This window comes from Columba livia, chromosome 7 (genome assembly GCF_036013475.1).
Source record: "Columba livia isolate bColLiv1 breed racing homer chromosome 7, bColLiv1.pat.W.v2, whole genome shotgun sequence".
Classification (NCBI taxonomy): Eukaryota; Metazoa; Chordata; class Aves; order Columbiformes; family Columbidae; genus Columba; species Columba livia.
The window spans coordinates 41,360,197-41,376,527 of record NC_088608.1 but is presented as its reverse complement, the minus strand read 5'-3'; the positions used below and the strand labels follow the sequence as shown (position 1 = coordinate 41,376,527).

At 49.4% G+C, this 16,331-nt stretch overlaps 2 protein-coding genes across 2 annotated transcripts; one reads left to right on the top strand and one right to left on the bottom strand.

The window, feature by feature from the left end:
• The first annotated feature begins 2,606 nt into the window (after window positions 1–2,606).
• LOC135579989 (olfactory receptor 14A16-like) lies at window positions 2,607–3,215 on the top strand. The gene has a single exon (XM_065070040.1). The coding sequence runs from the start codon at window positions 2,607–2,609 to the stop codon at window positions 3,213–3,215; it is 609 nt and encodes a 202-aa protein (XP_064926112.1).
• Window positions 3,216–13,938: 10,723 nt separating this feature from the next.
• Window positions 13,939–14,880, bottom strand: LOC135579988 (olfactory receptor 14I1-like). The gene has a single exon (XM_065070039.1). It carries the CDS (start codon window positions 14,878–14,880, stop codon window positions 13,939–13,941), a length of 942 nt encoding a protein of 313 aa, XP_064926111.1.
• Between the last annotated feature and the right edge of the window lie 1,451 nt (window positions 14,881–16,331).

Genomic DNA, 16,331 nt, shown 5'->3' with positions numbered 1-16,331 from the left:
ACAACTGAACAGACGCAAGAGGAATCCCACCTCCTGTGAGTTTCTGGCAGGCACAGGAGGGAGCTGATTCTCCTCCAAATGCTGGGAATGCAATGCAGGATGAGATGCCTCTACTGACTCAGCTGAATCTCTGTCCTCAACAGGGATAAAGGAGATCCCTCCCTGTCACCGTCCAGCTGTCCTGTGTAATATAAGACCAAAAAAAAAAAAGTGATATTTAGATGTAACAGTGTCTCCAAGAGGGGAAATTACACTTCTGGAAAAGTCTGTCTCTCCCCAGATGAGGGGGAGGGAACATCAGTGATGACTTCTGCCAGTTTCACAGCAGGTTCCCTGGAGCCCCATGGACACCTGGAGGGAGCCCAGAGGGGACAGAGAAAGTGCCCCCTTGTGCTGCTCCTGTGCTGCTGAGCTGGGCTGGGCTCCTGGCACAGAGGGAGCTCATGGCAGCGGCAGCACTGCAGAGAGACAGCTCTGCCCAGGAGCAGCTCCTCTGCACACACAGCAGGGATGAGGGCTCTGCCTGGGTATCTCAGGGAGATGAGCAAGTCTGAGAGAGAGCTGATAGGTCATCAGGATTGAGAGGATGACTGAAAGCTCACTGGAGAAGAAATCTTCACAGCCCTTGACACGGTAAGCCTCTGGTTCAGTGACAATGCATCTGTGGCTCCTGGAGGCATCTTCTGAAGCTGGCACAGCCACAGCTTGTGGGATCTGTAAGAAAGGGGCTCCTGTCAGGCAATTTTGAACAGTTATGAAGCCATTTGTGCAGCCAGGGGTGTCCAGGGCTGTCCTGCAGAGCAGGGTCCCTGCACCCCAGGGCTGTGCCGGGACAGGGACTCTGCCACCTGCCAGGGTCAGCGCTCAGCCTGCCCGGGGAGATCCCCACGGTGCTGTGGGGAGAAGCTGTGGGTGCAAGGAGCAACGTCTGGTAGGTCAGGGTCCTGCTGCTGAGAGGGTGCTGCCTGGGTCAGGGCTGCTCACAGCTTCAGATCGCTAAAGGAGATTCCCGGGTGGTGTTTAAAGGAGAATAGCAAGGCAGGGGCTACCTGAAAGGGAAGGATCCTGTTCTTTCAGTCTGCTACTCTGAATTTTCTGCGTGGGCAATGGGACATAGAAATTAATGTCTCAGTTAATGGGAGGCACTGAAATTCCCAATCTGTTCCTCTTAGCAGTGAATAAATGGGTGAGTATCAGAAATCAACACACCGTGGCTTACAGACATTGTCAGGATGACTTTTCCAGCCTCATCAGGGCTGGTCTGATGTTCCCATCAGAGCCGGCCCACACAGAGCTGTCCCTGGGCAGTGCCGGCTGCTGGGAGGGATCTGCAGGGCAGAGCTGAGCACACAGCGAGTGGGATGGGGTCTGTGGTACTGCCAGCAGGACACCTGGGGACACAGACACAGCTGCAGGCATCGACAGCTCCAGGCAGCAGAGCAGGGGGTGTTCAGGAGCTCTTTCGGTCCTTGTCTGCAGATGATGCTGGGTGTTGTGTGCTGGGCAATGATCTGACTGTCTCTTTAGGACATGTCGCTTTCAGGAGCCTGACTCTGCTCTGCCCATCCTGCTGGGCTCACGATCTGCCCCCAGAAAGGCTCAGGTCTGCTGTAGGATCCCAGCAGTGCTGAGCCTTTCCTTGGGGTCCGCACTGTCCTCTCAGAATTCTTGGCTTCTCTCAGTGATGGGTCATACCCTGCTCTCTCCACCACATCTCTAACTCTGGGATGAAACAGAGGTTCTGGGATCTGCAAACAGAGGTTTACAGATCTGCCTTTTCAAACAGGACTCCCCTGCTCCCATATTAGCCCAATTGTTTGGGTCTTTCCAGAGTGTATATTCTTTGTGATCAAATCTTCATGACAGCAGAAATGAAAGCACATGGCAGATCAGTAAAAGCCTGATGGATGGTGAGGCTGTCCTGATTCTGCACTAAGCCATAGAGAACTGAGTCCTTTGGCCTGTCCTGTCTCAAGACGCATTGAAGTTTCAGTCATAAAAATGAGAATTTCTAACCCTGAACTCCCACTCACCAGATGTTGTGCTGGAAAAAAAAAAAAAAAAGACACACAAAAAAAATTACTGTAAAGACATGCTAACCCTCTCCTCTGTAGGCCACACTCCTCAGAGTCATGAGTGCAAATACTCAACTATTTCATTAACAGTGGATGATATTTGACATTCACTGTGAACGTTGGAGCTGCCACAACCCAGCTCCCGTGTCCCCACTGCAGAGCTTGGCAGCACACGGGCAGAGGTTCTGCTGCTCACAGCACACTCAGCCAGCACAGACCAGAGAAAGTTAATGCATGTTATTTGGAGGGCTAGGGGCTGGTTTCTGTGGAAAATAGAGTGACTTTGGTAAGAGGATGGTATTCTAATTTTATGTTGTTCTTTCCTTTGCTTTTTAACAGACCCCCCATGCCCACAGCCAGCAAATGTCCAACAGCAGCTCCATCACCCAGTTCCTCCTCTTGCCATTTGCAGACACACGGGAGCTGCAACTCTTGCACTTCTGGCTCTTCCTGTTCATCTACCTGGCTGCCCTCCTGGGCAACGGCCTCATCATCACCACCATAGCCTGTGACCAGCACCTCCACACCCCCATGTACTTCTTCCTCCTCAACCTCGCCCTCCTTGACCTGGGCTGTATCTCCACCATTGTCCCTGAATCCATGGCCAATTCCCTCTGGGACACCAGGGCCATTTCCTACGCAGGGTGTGTGTCGCAGATCTTTTTTTTCCCCTACTTCATCACAGCAGAGTATTGTCTTCTCACAGTCATGGCCTATGACCGCTACGTTGCCATCTGCAAACCCCTGCACTACGGGACCCTCCTGGGCAGCAGAGCTTTTGTCCACATGGCAGCAGCTGCCTGGGCCAGTGGGTTTCTCAACGCTCTGCTGCACACGGCCAATACATTTTCACTGCCACTCTGCAAGGGCAATGCTGTGGACCAGTTCTTCTGTGAAATCCCTCAAACCCTCAAGCTCTCCTGCTCACACTTTTACCTCAGGGAAGTCTGGGTTATTCTGGTTAGCCTCTTGTTAATATTTGGATGTTTTGTTTTCATTGTGGTGTCCTATGTGCAGATCTTCAGGGCCGTGCTGAGGATTCCCTCTGAGCAGGCACAGCACAAAGCCTTTTCCACGTGCCTCCCTCACCTTGCTGTGGTTTTCTTGCTCACCAGTACTGGCACATTTGCCCACCTGTAGCCCCCCTTCGTTTCTTTCCCATCCCTGAATCTGGGGGTGTCTGTTGTGTATTCAGTGGTACCTCCAACATTGAATCCCCTCATCTATAGCATGAGGAACAGGGAGCTCAGGGATGATCTGAGGAAGCTCATGACTGGATGTTTTCAGCAACCATAGACTGCTCCCCTCTGCAAAGGGCTCCTAGTGTATGTCATGACAGGACAAGTTTGTCTTTCCTTCTTTACATTTTTTTTTCCTTTTTCCGCTTGCACTGTTATTGTCTTCCAAGAAATGTCACTGTTCATCCCTTCCCGCTTAATTATCCACCCATCTTGTGTGAACCAGTGACTTTGTGCAAATGGGAATACGTCATTGTATTTAAGTGAAATAAATGAACAGACAACACCATGTGTTTCTGGGCTCCTCCTGGGGATGTGGGGAGTGCGATGCCACTGAAGGATGATGGTGTGACCTCCTGGTCTCCCGGGGAGATGGGTGTAAAGAGGCAATGAGGGTCCATGCCCATGATGATGATGTGTCTCCTTTTAGGCCTTAGTTGGAGGCACATGAGCTATAGCTAAGGGGACAAAGACTTTGGGCTTTCAGGGACATCCAGCCTTACCAGCACCCTTGGACATCTTCGCTGCAGGCCATTCTACACTGACCCAGGCCTGTGGGTGTTCCCTTGCAGGCTGCAGGCTGCAGACACCCAGTGTGTCGGGAACAGAAGGGAAAGGGAGAAACCCATTGGTTGAGGATAAAAACAGCGTAATAAGACAACTATAAGACTATAATAAGACAAGACTATATTTAATAATATACTACTAAAAATACAGATGTGTAAGATAAAATAATGATATTCAGTGCAATCCCTCATGAAACTCCAGTTGTGCTGAACAGTCCTGGAGCAGGGAACATCCTGGTCTCAAACAGCCAATCCCAGTGAGACAGAGAGCAAAAAGGTAAAGTGCAGAAAGACCCAAGGGCTGACTGCAAACCAGAGGAATGGCAAAAGGCCGAACTAACACCAAACTCGCAGTGGAACAGAACTTCCAAACAGAAATAACTAAAGTAGCCACAAAACCTGAACTAACAGAACTGACTAGCTGGAAAAGCTGGCTGCAGCTTTATACCGAGCATGACGCTAATGGTAGGGAATATTTTGCTGATCAACCTGGATGTCAACATAGGAGCTGTCCTGTCTGTACCTCCTCCTACCAATTTGCACCTGCAGCTGGACAGTCGAAGAAGTCTTTGCTTTCCCTGATAACAGGCAAGGTATCAGTGAGTTCTGACTTTCCTTTCATGAGAAATCCCAAACACTGAAAAGCTACTGGAAGAAAATATTTGTTCCATCCCAGGGAAAAAGCAGTGTTATCTCATGATTCTCAGAGTAAATCTAAAAAAAAAGACTATTAAAGCTATGAAGGAGAGAAGATTCTAGCTACATGAAGAAAATTAACTCAGTTTCAGTCAAACCAGCATGTTCCCTTGACCTTCACACTTCAACAGGCTAGAGAAGACTGGGTCTCTCGGCCTCTCCACAACATGACCCCAACCCTATCTTGGCAGACTTCCTCTGGCCACGTGACAGCTACTCCACATTTCTCCAGAATGGGGAGCCTCACACTGGGACACACCACTCCAGATGTGACCACACCAGTGCTGAGTCAAGATGGACAATAATGGTCCGTGTCTGGTTGGCCACATTTGTGCCAGTGCAGCCCGATATGCTCATGGCCATATTCCTATTTAGCACCACTGGATGCTATGGCATTACTTGTAATGTCCAAACTCTTCTTGCTGAGACTGCTCCTCAAACAGTCATGCCTGAGTCTACCTTGATGTGTGGGTGTTGTTGTTTAACCCTGTAGACAGGTAAGTCCCACATAGCCACTTGCTCACTCATGATGTCATATAGTGTGGAACATCCCTTTGGTCATTTGGGGTCAGTTGTCTCAGCTGGGTCCTCTCCCAGCTTCTCATGCACCTCCAGCCTACCTGATGTGGAGCAGCATGAGGAGCAGACGAGGCCTTGATGCTGTACAAGAACTGCTCAGCAATAACTGGAACATTGGTATGTTATCAGTACTGCTTTGTGCACAAATCCAAACCACAGCACAGGGTTGCTATGATGAATATTAATTATACTCTAGCCAAAACCAGTACAACAGGGTGGTTCTGCCCACTGATGCAGTGCATCAGAAGCTCAGAAGGAGAACAAACATTCTCTTTAGAAAACTTCTTGAGGTTTCTGTTGGTCAAATCCCAGAGTTTCACAAGGTCTGCTTGGAGTGAAGCTCCATTATGTCAGTGGTTAAGGTGAGTTTGTAGATGGTTCACCTGTGGCCCCTGACTAGATCAAAGCAATAGGAACTAAAGGATGTGACAGAATAGAAATAAACAGAGGAGTCACTAGGTAAATGAAATTGCAGTGGGAAAGCCTGGAGCTTTGCCTTGGAAGAGATGACAAGTCTGTTGAGAGCTTGTGGGTCAGGATTAGCCAGGCAGACCAACATGGGTGACCTCTTAGTGCATGTCTGTTGTTGACTGCTTGTTGAGGAAGAAGTAGATGAGAACTTCATCAGGCCACTGGAAGAAGCTTCATGTATTCACACCCTTGGCCTCCTGGTCTTGGAAATGGACCACTTTATTAGCTCCCTGAGGGGCAACATAGCAGGGTACAACCCATCCAGAAGGCTTCTGGAGGACATCAGTGATAAATTCCCAGGTGTGCAGAGCTGGGCTTAGGGAAGCCAAAGCCCAGCTCAAGCTCAGTCTACATTGTGACCTGAAGGACAACAAAAAAGGTTTCTACAAGTATATAAAGTGCAAAAAGAAGACTAAGGACATGGTATATGGTCCAGGATATGGAAAAGCCTGAGATAGTCAATGTTTTTATCATCTCAGTATTTACTGATAGGACAGACATTTGAGAATCCCAGGGCCCCAAGAGCAGAGGGAAATCTGGAGCAAGGAAGTCTTACCCTTGGTGAAGGAGTCTCTAGTTAGAGAACATTTAAATAAACCAGACATACTTAAGTCTATGGGAACTGAGGGGATGCACCCATGAGTGCCAAGGGAGCTGGCCGATGTCACTGCAAGGCCACACTTAATTCACTTTTAAAGGTCATTGTTACTGGGAGAGGTTCCTGAGGAGTGGAAAAAGGTAAATGTCAATCCTGTCTCAAAGAAGGGCAAGGAGCAGGATCTGGGGAGCTGTCAGACTGTTTTCTCTAACATCCTGCTGGACATGCTGATGAAGTATAGGGTACATAAGTGGAAAATGTGGTGTACTCAGAACTGACAGAACAGCCAGGCTCAGAGGATTGCGACCAACAGCACAAAGACCAGCAGGAAACACCATGAGGAGTGATGGAGAACATCAAAGCTTGGCTGTTAGTCTGGGAGTTGCCAGCATGCACTGCCAGTGGCTCCAGCCCCAAGAGTACCCCGAACCCCATGAGCAGCAGTGAGTCCTCTTCTGACCAGGGAAAGATGCTCTGGCTGGAGAGGAGATGCTGGGAGCACTGGGTTGGCAATCCCCACCCAACATCTTCCCCGCCAGGTGTCTCTTGGGTGCCTGGAACCACTGCAGTGATAATGGGAAGAGTACTGCCTACCTGGGCTGGAGGAGATGGGGTCTGGAATGAGGGTCCTGGAGCAGTTTCTCCTGGCTGTTCATGCAGCAACAAGCAGGGCTGGGTACTAGGACTGAGTGACTCTTCTTGAGGGCCTCCAACTGAGCATGAGGATTGTCTGTTGTTTCCTAAGTTCTCCTTTGTATGCTTCCTCTTCTGGTGGGGATCTCAGAGGCTGCCAGCCCTACAGAGAAGCCGAAAGAGGCCTTGTCCTTCCTGTGGTCACAGCTGGAACTCAGGTCTCTATCACAGCACAACTGAGAAGCCTTGTCTAGGAGTGACTTTTGGGGTAAAGGTGACAAGAGGGGTGAAGAAAGTTGTCTTAAGGACATGTGCTGGGCACCAGGACTGAAGTACCAGAGCAAAATGATGTGTCTTCTGGGTGAATGCTTTCTTCAGTGAAGACACAGGGTCCCATACTTTCTTTCCATGCCACCCTTCAGGAGGGAAAATGGCACTAAGAGTTGGAAAGTAGGGGACACCAATCCCTCTGCAGCCACTTCCCAGGCCTGGTGAAGCACCAGGACAGCAAAGACTTCTGGCTCTGCACCCTAAACTCTGGGTGTTATCTTGGGGCAGCTGAACACCAGCATTTTTCTCTCCAAGGCAATTTCCAGCCCAGGTCGGCTCCTTTCTGATCTCCCCCCATCCCTTCTCTGATCTGGTCTGGTGTTCCTGATCCTTCACCTGTGCTCCCCACAGGGCCCCAACCTGGCAGTGATGCTCTGCAGAGGAAATTGGCTGCAGGACCATAGGTGACACTGGCTGTGCTGATCAGTGATAGAGGCAGATGCAACTGGATGGGCCGCACTGTCACTGAGCTCTTTCCCGGGGGTCTAAAGCTGTGGAAAGGGCTCAGAGCATTTCTCATGACTCGGGGTGTTCTCCAGTGCCCACATTGAACCATCCATGGGCTTTTGCTGAAGGAGATATTAATCATCCTCAGATCTCTTTTTCATGATCTTGCTGGGTCCCCACGGCCTCACCTGGGATAGCAGAGACCTTGTTTACTTGTGGATACCGTCCTGGTTTTAGCTGAGATAGAGTTAATATTCTTTCTAGTAGCTGTGGTTTGGTTTTGGTATGAGAAGAATGTTGATAATACACTGATGTGTTGGTTGTTACTGGTTAGTCAAAGACTTTTTGTCTTCCCAGATGCAGAAGAATCTGTGAGGGAGCAAAGCCAGGGTAGCTGACCCAAGCTGGCCAAGGGGTATTCCTTACCGTATGATGTCATGCTACATATATAAATCAGAGTTCCTCAGGAGGCAAATATTGTTGCTTGGTCATGGATGGACTATTGGTGTTGCAGGTACTAAGCATTGTGCATCACTTGTTTTGCATATTCCGTTGCTATTATTATTATTATTATTATTATTTTCTCTTCCTTTGCTGTTCTGATAAAATGTTCTTATCTCAATCTATGAGGTTTTTTTCATTTGCAATTCTCTCTGCCATCCCACTTGAGGAGGTGGAGTGAGTGTGAAGTGTAGTCCCAGTTAACACCTGGGATTAAACGGCGACAGTTCTTTCTGGTGCACAACATGGTGCAAGAAGAATTTCAGATAGTAACAGATTGACTAGAGTGTATTAAGGGACTTATATCTGTTAATAGTTGTGGGTCACAATACTGATTCATTGGTTGTTGATATTAGTTTATTTGATCTGAACTCTGCTCCTGTTTTTGCGATATATGTTAAAGATTGATGTTGACTTTTGCGGTTTGCTGTGCTCTGAAATTATTAGTGGTGTTTTGCCTGGGAAATTGGTTATTAGAACACTGACCTTGACTTTGATCTGGTACCTGAGCTTTGTACTGAAGCTATTGCTGTACAAGAATTAGGGAAGGATCAAAGCCAGGACAACTGACCCAAGCTGTATAAAAAGTGGAGTTGCTCAGAGGGCAAATACTGCTGCTTGGAAACAAACAGGCTATTGGTGTCACAGGCAGTAAGTGACTTCACTGTGTATCACTAGTTTTGTGTATTCTATTATTGTTATCATCATCATAATTTTTCTCTTCATTTACTGTTCTAATAAACTGTTCTTTTTTCAATCCATGAGGTTTTTTCCCTTCTGATGCTCTCCTCCATTCCACTTGGAGTGAGTGAGCGATTGTGTGGCCCTAATTGCCAGCTAGTATTAAATGACAACAGTACTTTTTTGTACCCAACCTGGTATAAGAACAATTGGAGATAATAACAGCTACAGTAGAGCATATTATGGAATTTATATATCTTAACAGTTGCAGGTCACTATATTGATTAATCTGTTCTTGACATGAGTTAATTTTGTCTGAACTATACTTCTGTTTCGCTACACATGTCAAAGATGGGTGTTGGAGTTATCAGCTTGCTGTGCTCTGCAGTGATTTGCGGTGTTTGCCCTGGGAAATCTGTTATTAGAAAACTGACCTTGAGTTTAATCTGGTATTTGAGTTTCATACCAAAGCCATTACTGTACATCTGGCACCAACTAGTGGAGACAATTAATAATTATACTTCTTGATCTGAGACAATTTCATGGAGGAAATACAGAATGGCAGCATTGTTAGCTTATCCTGTGATGCTTCCTCCTTCATTCAAATAACATCAGTACCTTCAAAATCTTTGGGTACTTAGAATACTCGTATTGGTATCTTTTGGAATATTATTTCAGTTTTGTAGAACAATGCACAAAGAATCTGAAAAACATTTAAAAAGCAGCTGAAAAAAAACAACTCCAAACAATGCGCCTCAAGAAACCAGTCAGTCTCAACCAGCCTCAAACAACCTAAACCAACCAAAACCAAAAACCCTCAGCAAACCCAAACCAAAACAGCCTGAACCACAAACCTTAAAGAACCAACCTGAGACAATTAAACTCAACTAAAACAACACACTTTCAATGACCTACAAACAACGCAAATGGCAAAGGAGGCACCAGGGACACCCAGCAGCTGTGCCCAGTGCCTGGCCACTAAGGTCAGAGGCAGCCCCCTGGGCCTCTTGTGCACAGGGACCCTCAGGGACAGCAGCACAAGGGCTCCTCCAAAGGGTACTGGGGAAGGTGGTGGTGGGGGAGGCAGAGGTGGGCAGGGCTGCATCCAGGGGTCACCCCCATCTCACAGGGCCACCACCTGGCAACGTAGGCATCACAGTGCTCCAGGGCAGGAGAAACAGCAGCGTCCTCCTGTGCCCACAGCCAGAACTGGCCCGGGCCAGCCCCAAGACGTCCCAGAGGAAGTCCTGGAGGAGACAGTGGCATCACTTGACAGGGCTGAAGGGACCAAGGGAAGCGGCTGGACCAGGCTGCTGCAGCTTCTCTGCTGCAGGGCTCATCTCGTGTGGAAACCCTTTTCAGCTGGACAGCAGAGGCAAGACCAAGGAAATGACTTCTTGAGGAGCACTGCAGAGCTCGCTGTCTTCATCCACTGCAGAGCCCGTGGCAGCAGGCATAATATATAGGATACAGAGACGTTGCAAGTGGTCCCAGTGACCTGGATCATCCCCTGGGGTCCTGACAGGCACAGGAAGGACCTCTTGTCCCTGAGGTCAATCAGGTCACAGGAATCTGGGAACTCTCAGAAGCTCCTGAAATGGCTCCAGGTCAAGGGAGAATAAGGCTTGGGAATCTCCTCAGAGGCGTGAGTAGCTTGTGGGATGAGAAGCGAAGCCAAGCCTTGCCTAGGGAATATCCAATCACCATCCCTGAGGTCGGGAAGGAATTTTCCCCCAGGCAGATTGGCACTGGTCCCCAGGGTTGTTTTGCCTTCTTCTGCAGCATTGAGCATGACCACTTCTCAGAGCTTCTCTGGTCCCTCTGGGCTCAGTGAGTGTCTGCTGCTCAAGCACTAACAAGATGGCCTTTCATGCCCTGCAGCTGGGGGTGAAAGGCTTTTGTTTTCTTATGCAGGAAAGAAAGTGTCCCCAGGGTTTTTTTTTTGGCTTCCTCTGCAGTGTTGACCTTGGCCCCTTGACAGAGCTTCTTTGGGCCATTTTGGCTGCCTGCTGCTCCTGCTGCATGTGGGCCCTGGTGCCCCACACAACCTGCCTAAACCAAAACAACCTACCTAAAAGAAAAGAACAAACCAAAACAACCTACCTGAAAGAAAAGAACCCACCCAAAACAACCAACATAAAACAAACAAAATAAAACTGGCTAAAAGAAAGAACCTAAACCAAAACAAACTACCTAAGCCAATCTACCTAAAACAACCTACCCTAAGAAACGCTAAACCGAACAACCTAAATGAAACGAAACCAAAAAACCTAAACCAACACATCTTGAAACAACCCAACCTAAAAGCAACACTACCTGACACAGCTTACCTAGGAACAACTAAACCAACCCAAAACAAGTAACCTAAACCAACATCAATGGAAACACTTAAGCCAACCTAAATAACATAAACCAAACCTATTTCACCCAACCTACAAAAAATCACATGCATACACCAAACTTATCAAACCACCGACCAAAAAGAACCAATCTAAAAGACCTTTTGAAGAGAAAATTTCATGCCCTAGTGAGGCCCTCATATTATTATCCATTACTAATTTTTTAAGTGGGCAGTGATGAGACTGCAATGGGAAATGTAAGGGCAATCAAGGGAGACTTCAGGGCATTGGGACAACTGTAGGAGGGAAAAAAACAAAAAGCTCTGTATGATCCCCTGCAGTGCAGACCCCTCCTCTGAGCAGCCCCCTCGCCCCCTCTACCCCCAGCAAAGCCTCTGCCCTCAGGGCCGGGGGCTCCAAGGCATGAAGCAGCTCCTGTGCAGCCAGAGCTCCAGTTCCTCTGCAGAGCACAGGGGCTGAGAGCAGCTGCCCAGTGAGGTTGGTGTCTGGGAGGTGGCTGCACAGCTGGGGAAGGGTGACGCTGTCTGAGCGCCTGGCTGCCCCTGCCCTGGCCTCTCTCACACCCACCCTCACCGCATTTTCCTTCTTGCTCCACTGCTCTGTGTTCTGTTGCTGTGATCCTGTTCTTGCTTGAAAAAGGTAGTTGTCAAACCTGTCTTCAAGAAGGGCAAGAACGAAAATTGTGAGAATTACGTGTTGGTCAGCCTACCTCTGTCCCTGGGAAGGGGATGGGACATGTCCTCCTGCAGCCATGTCTAGGCACTTGGAAAACAAAAAAGGGATTGCTGAACAAAAATGGGCAGGGGAAAGAAAGGTATGTTGTGCACATGGAATTTTCCAAGGTGTCAGACATTGTTTCGTGTGGTGTCCTTATAATGTTATTGGTGCTCTCTGGGCTAAAGAAGTGGATTTTGGGTGGGAAGTTGGTTGGATGATGAAGCCCAAATGTCAGCAGTTACCAGTGGAGTCCCTCAGTGACCAGCACTTGGTCCAACACTGTTGAATGTCTCTATTCTCCCCCTGTATGATGTGATGGAGTAAACCTTCAGTTCCTTTGTGGATGGTGCAAACCTGGGCAGAGACCTATAGCAACCTCATCTGATATTCAGGGTTCTCTTCAAACCTGAGTTACTCTGTGATTCAAGGAATTTTTCCCTTGGAGAGGTTTTGGAAGACAGACTAGGTGGAGGAACAAGAAAAAAAAAAAAAAAAAAAAGAGGCAGATGAGGAGACATTTCCTCTTGTCCTATCACTTGTTACTTGGGAGAAGAGACCAACATCTTCCATGTTCCAACCTCCTTTCATGTATTTGTAGAGAGTGATCAGCCTCCTTTTTCTCCAGGCTGAACAGCCCCAGTTTCCTCAACTGCTCCTCATCACACTTGTGCTCCAGCCCCTCACCAGCTTTGTCGCTTCCTCTGCACTCTCTCTAGTATTTCAATATCCTTCTTATAATGAGGGGCCCAAAACTGAACACAGGATTCAAGGTGGGACCTCACCAATGCCGAGTACGGTGGCGTGATCACTTCTATAGTCCAGCTGGCCACACTGTTCCTGATACAAACCAAGATGCTGGTGGCCTGGGCACACTGCTGGCTGATATTCAGCCGCCTGTCGATCAACACCCCCACATCCCTCTCTGCCAGGCAGCTTTCCAGCCACTCTTCCCCGAGCCTGTAGCATTCCTGGGGTTGTTGTGACCCAAGTGCAGGACTTGGCACTTGGCCTTGTTCAGCCTCATACAATTGGCCCCAGTCCAGTGATCCAGCTGGTCCAGATCCCTCTGTATGGCCATCCTCATGTCCCACATCATAAGGAATGGACATGGGGACCTCACTTCAAGGAAGCACACCCCAGTGTTGCATTCAGGTGGTCTCCCATGGGATGTTGCTGGCAACATGAAGTGACCTCGTGAATGATTGTCCCACGGGCCTTCATGGAACGCGCAGGAATAGCTGATGGCATTTGGTCCCACAGCAGAAAATGGAGGCCAATGAGAATGTTCATCCAGCCGGCATGCTGATGAGATCTCCAGACCAGGTAGTTGGCAACCTCAGGTGCCAAACTTGCACCCTAGGACAGCATGAGAGAATTGACATAGAGAATCCTCAGGAAGGTCCTGCTGCAGCAGTGACAGGGAAGCCTGCCCCGAGCTGCCAATGGCAGCAAAGAGTTTCTTTTTCCATGTCTGCACACACACAGTGCCCTGCTCTTCTCCTGGAACATCCCATCGCCCCACAGAGCCTTCTCCCAAGAGACCTCACCTAGGCTGACCCAGCCAGCCATTCTTGCACCCCCTTCCCATGCTCTGCACAGCCCTGAGCTGGCATTGCTGCTCTGCAGAGCAAGTGGGCTGTGGTGCCCAGGGCCATGGGTGGGTCTGCAGGGTCATGCTGGTCAGGATGGGATGTAGACCCTGCTCAGGTTTGCTACTGGTCTCTCCATCTCAGCACACAGACTTGGCTCCTGCAGCTCCAGAGATCTCGGAGAGAGGATCTTGGACAAACAAGTCAGTGCAGGGTCCTTTTTTTTTTTTGTTTGAACACACAGAATGAACACCTTCTTATTTATACAAAGTCTGTGGGTCACACAAGACAGGTAGATACTGACACAGAAATGGGATAAAGAATGATTTCATTTTTTGTTGACAGCATTCATACAACCAAGAAAAGCTAAAAAGCAAAGAAACCAACCAAGCAACCTACCAAAACTAGGCTGAGCGCATATTGAGTTACACTCTGAATGATATGCACAGAGAAGATATCAGTTCATTACTGCTTCTGAGAAATGAACAATCATCACTTTCCACAGGGCATCCTTGAGCTCCTGGTTCCTCATGCTGTAGATAAGGGGGTTCACTGCTGGAACCACCACCGAGTACAGAACTGCCAGCACCAGATCCATGGAGGGGCAGGAGATGGAGCGGGGTTTCAAGTGAGAAAACACACCAGTGCTGATAAACAGGGAGACCACAGCCAGGTGAGGGAGACACGTGGAAAAGGCTTTGTGCCGTCCCTGCTCAGAGGGGATCCTCAGCACAGCCCTGAAGATCTGCACATAGGACACCACAATGAACACAAAACAGATGAAAACTAAACAGGAACTAAACACAAGAAGCCCAACTTCCATGAGGTAGTAGTGTGAGTAGGAGAGCTTGAGGATCTGGGGGATTTCACAGAAGAACTTGTCCAGGGCATTCCCCTTGCAGAGCGGCAGTGAAAATGTATTGGCCGTGTGCAGCAGAGCAGTGAGGAACCCACTGGCCCAGGCAGCTGCTGCCATGTGCACACAAGCTCTGCTGCCCAGGAGGGTCCAGTAGTGCAGGGGTTTGCAGATGGCAATGTAGCGGTCATAGGACATGATGGTGAGCAGATAAGTCTCCGAGGAAATGAAAAATACAAACAGAAAGAGCTGGGCTGCACATCCTGCATAAGAAATGGCCCTGGTGTTCCACAGGGAATTGGCCATGGATTTGGGGACAATGGTGGAGATGAAGCCCAGGTCAAGGAGGGCGAGGTTGAGGAGGAAGAAGTACATGGGGGTGTGGAGGTGCTGGTCACAGGCTATGGTGGTGATGATGAGGCCGTTGCCCAGGAGGGCAGCCAGGTAGATGCCCAGGAAGAGCCAGAAGTGCAAGAGCTGCAGCTCCCGTGTGTCTGCGAACGCCAGGAGGAGGAACTCGTTTATGGAGCTGCAGTTGGACATTTAATCTCCCTGTGTATGGAGCACTGTCATAAGAGGAAAAGAGAGTGACAAGTTAGAGGAGCTCTGAGCAAAATCAAAGCCGTTTCTCATTCACTCTCCCCCTGCTCCCACACCCCCTTGTCCTTTTCCAGACCTTCCTTCAGCTCGCAGACCGAGCACTGGGTGGTGCTGTCTGGAGGTGCCGTGAGGAGCAGGGCCTGTGCCCGCTGGCTGCCAAGGAGTCAGCCCTGCTCTGCAGCAGGGGGCATGGGAACGGGGGGCAGGGGCCGGTCCTGGGGTTCAGCTTTGGCAGATGGAACTGCTCTTGGTGCAGAAGGGCCTGCCAGCATATGCACTCCCAGGACTGAGAAACTGAGATGGCAGAAGGTAGTTTGGGATGTTTGGTTTTCTACAGCTCCCTCTCCCCTCCCACCCTGAGGAGTGTTCTTGGGTGTCATAAACCCTCAGCATTTCTGCTGCACTCAGAAAGAACAGAGTGAGTCCTGTGAGACCAGAGAAGACCTGAGGTTCAGTGCAGAGTGAGGGGAGCTGATCTATACTTCTGTCTTGCTCCAGCTGCCCTGGGCTTGCACTTATCCAGGATGGAGGCTGATCACACTCCCATGTTATTGTGAAACACCACCAGGCACTAATGAGAGCAGAGGGATCCACCTCAGACCACAACATGTCTCACCCTTTCCTAAGATCTCAGCACCCAACATTTAACCCAGGACACACACAGCTTATTTCACAAACCCCATTTTCTCTGTCATAGCATCACTGTGCTTCCCCATGGGGCTTTCAGATAACAAAAAGATGCTACAGAACAGGTTGTCATGCTGGAGAATGGAAGGAAGCCTCAAGAGGATATCTTAATATCTGAATGATGGCATTTGATTCAGGGAGATTCAGCTCATTCCCCAGCCCCACAGACTGCGTTGCCCACAGCCCCACAGGTCAGAGGAAAGCTGGGACACGTGTTCCCATGGACACACCTGCAGGAAAGGACCCACAAGATCAGGCTGTGACCCTGGAGCTGAAACTCCCATCCCCAGAGAGCCTGACAGCAAGAACAGGATCACAGCAACAGAACACAGAGCAGTGGAGCAAGAAGGAAAATGCGGTGAGGGTGGGTGTGAGAGAGGCCAGGGCAGGGGCAGCCGGGCACTCAGACAGCATCACCCTTCCCCAGCTGTGCAGCCACCTCCCAGACACCAACACTGCCGGGCAGCTGCTCTCAGCCCCTGTGCTCTGCAGAGGAACTGGAGCTCTGGCTGCACAGGAGCTGCTTCATGCCTTGGAGCCCCCGGCCCTGAGGGCAGAGGCTTTGCTGGGGGGGAGAGGGGGCGAGGGGGCTGCTCAGAGGAGGGGTCTGCACTGCAGGGGATCATACAGAGCTTTCTGTGTTCTCCCTCCCACAACATATCTTGTTTTGTTTTCCTCTCCTTTCTAGATCATATCCCTGCTGTCTG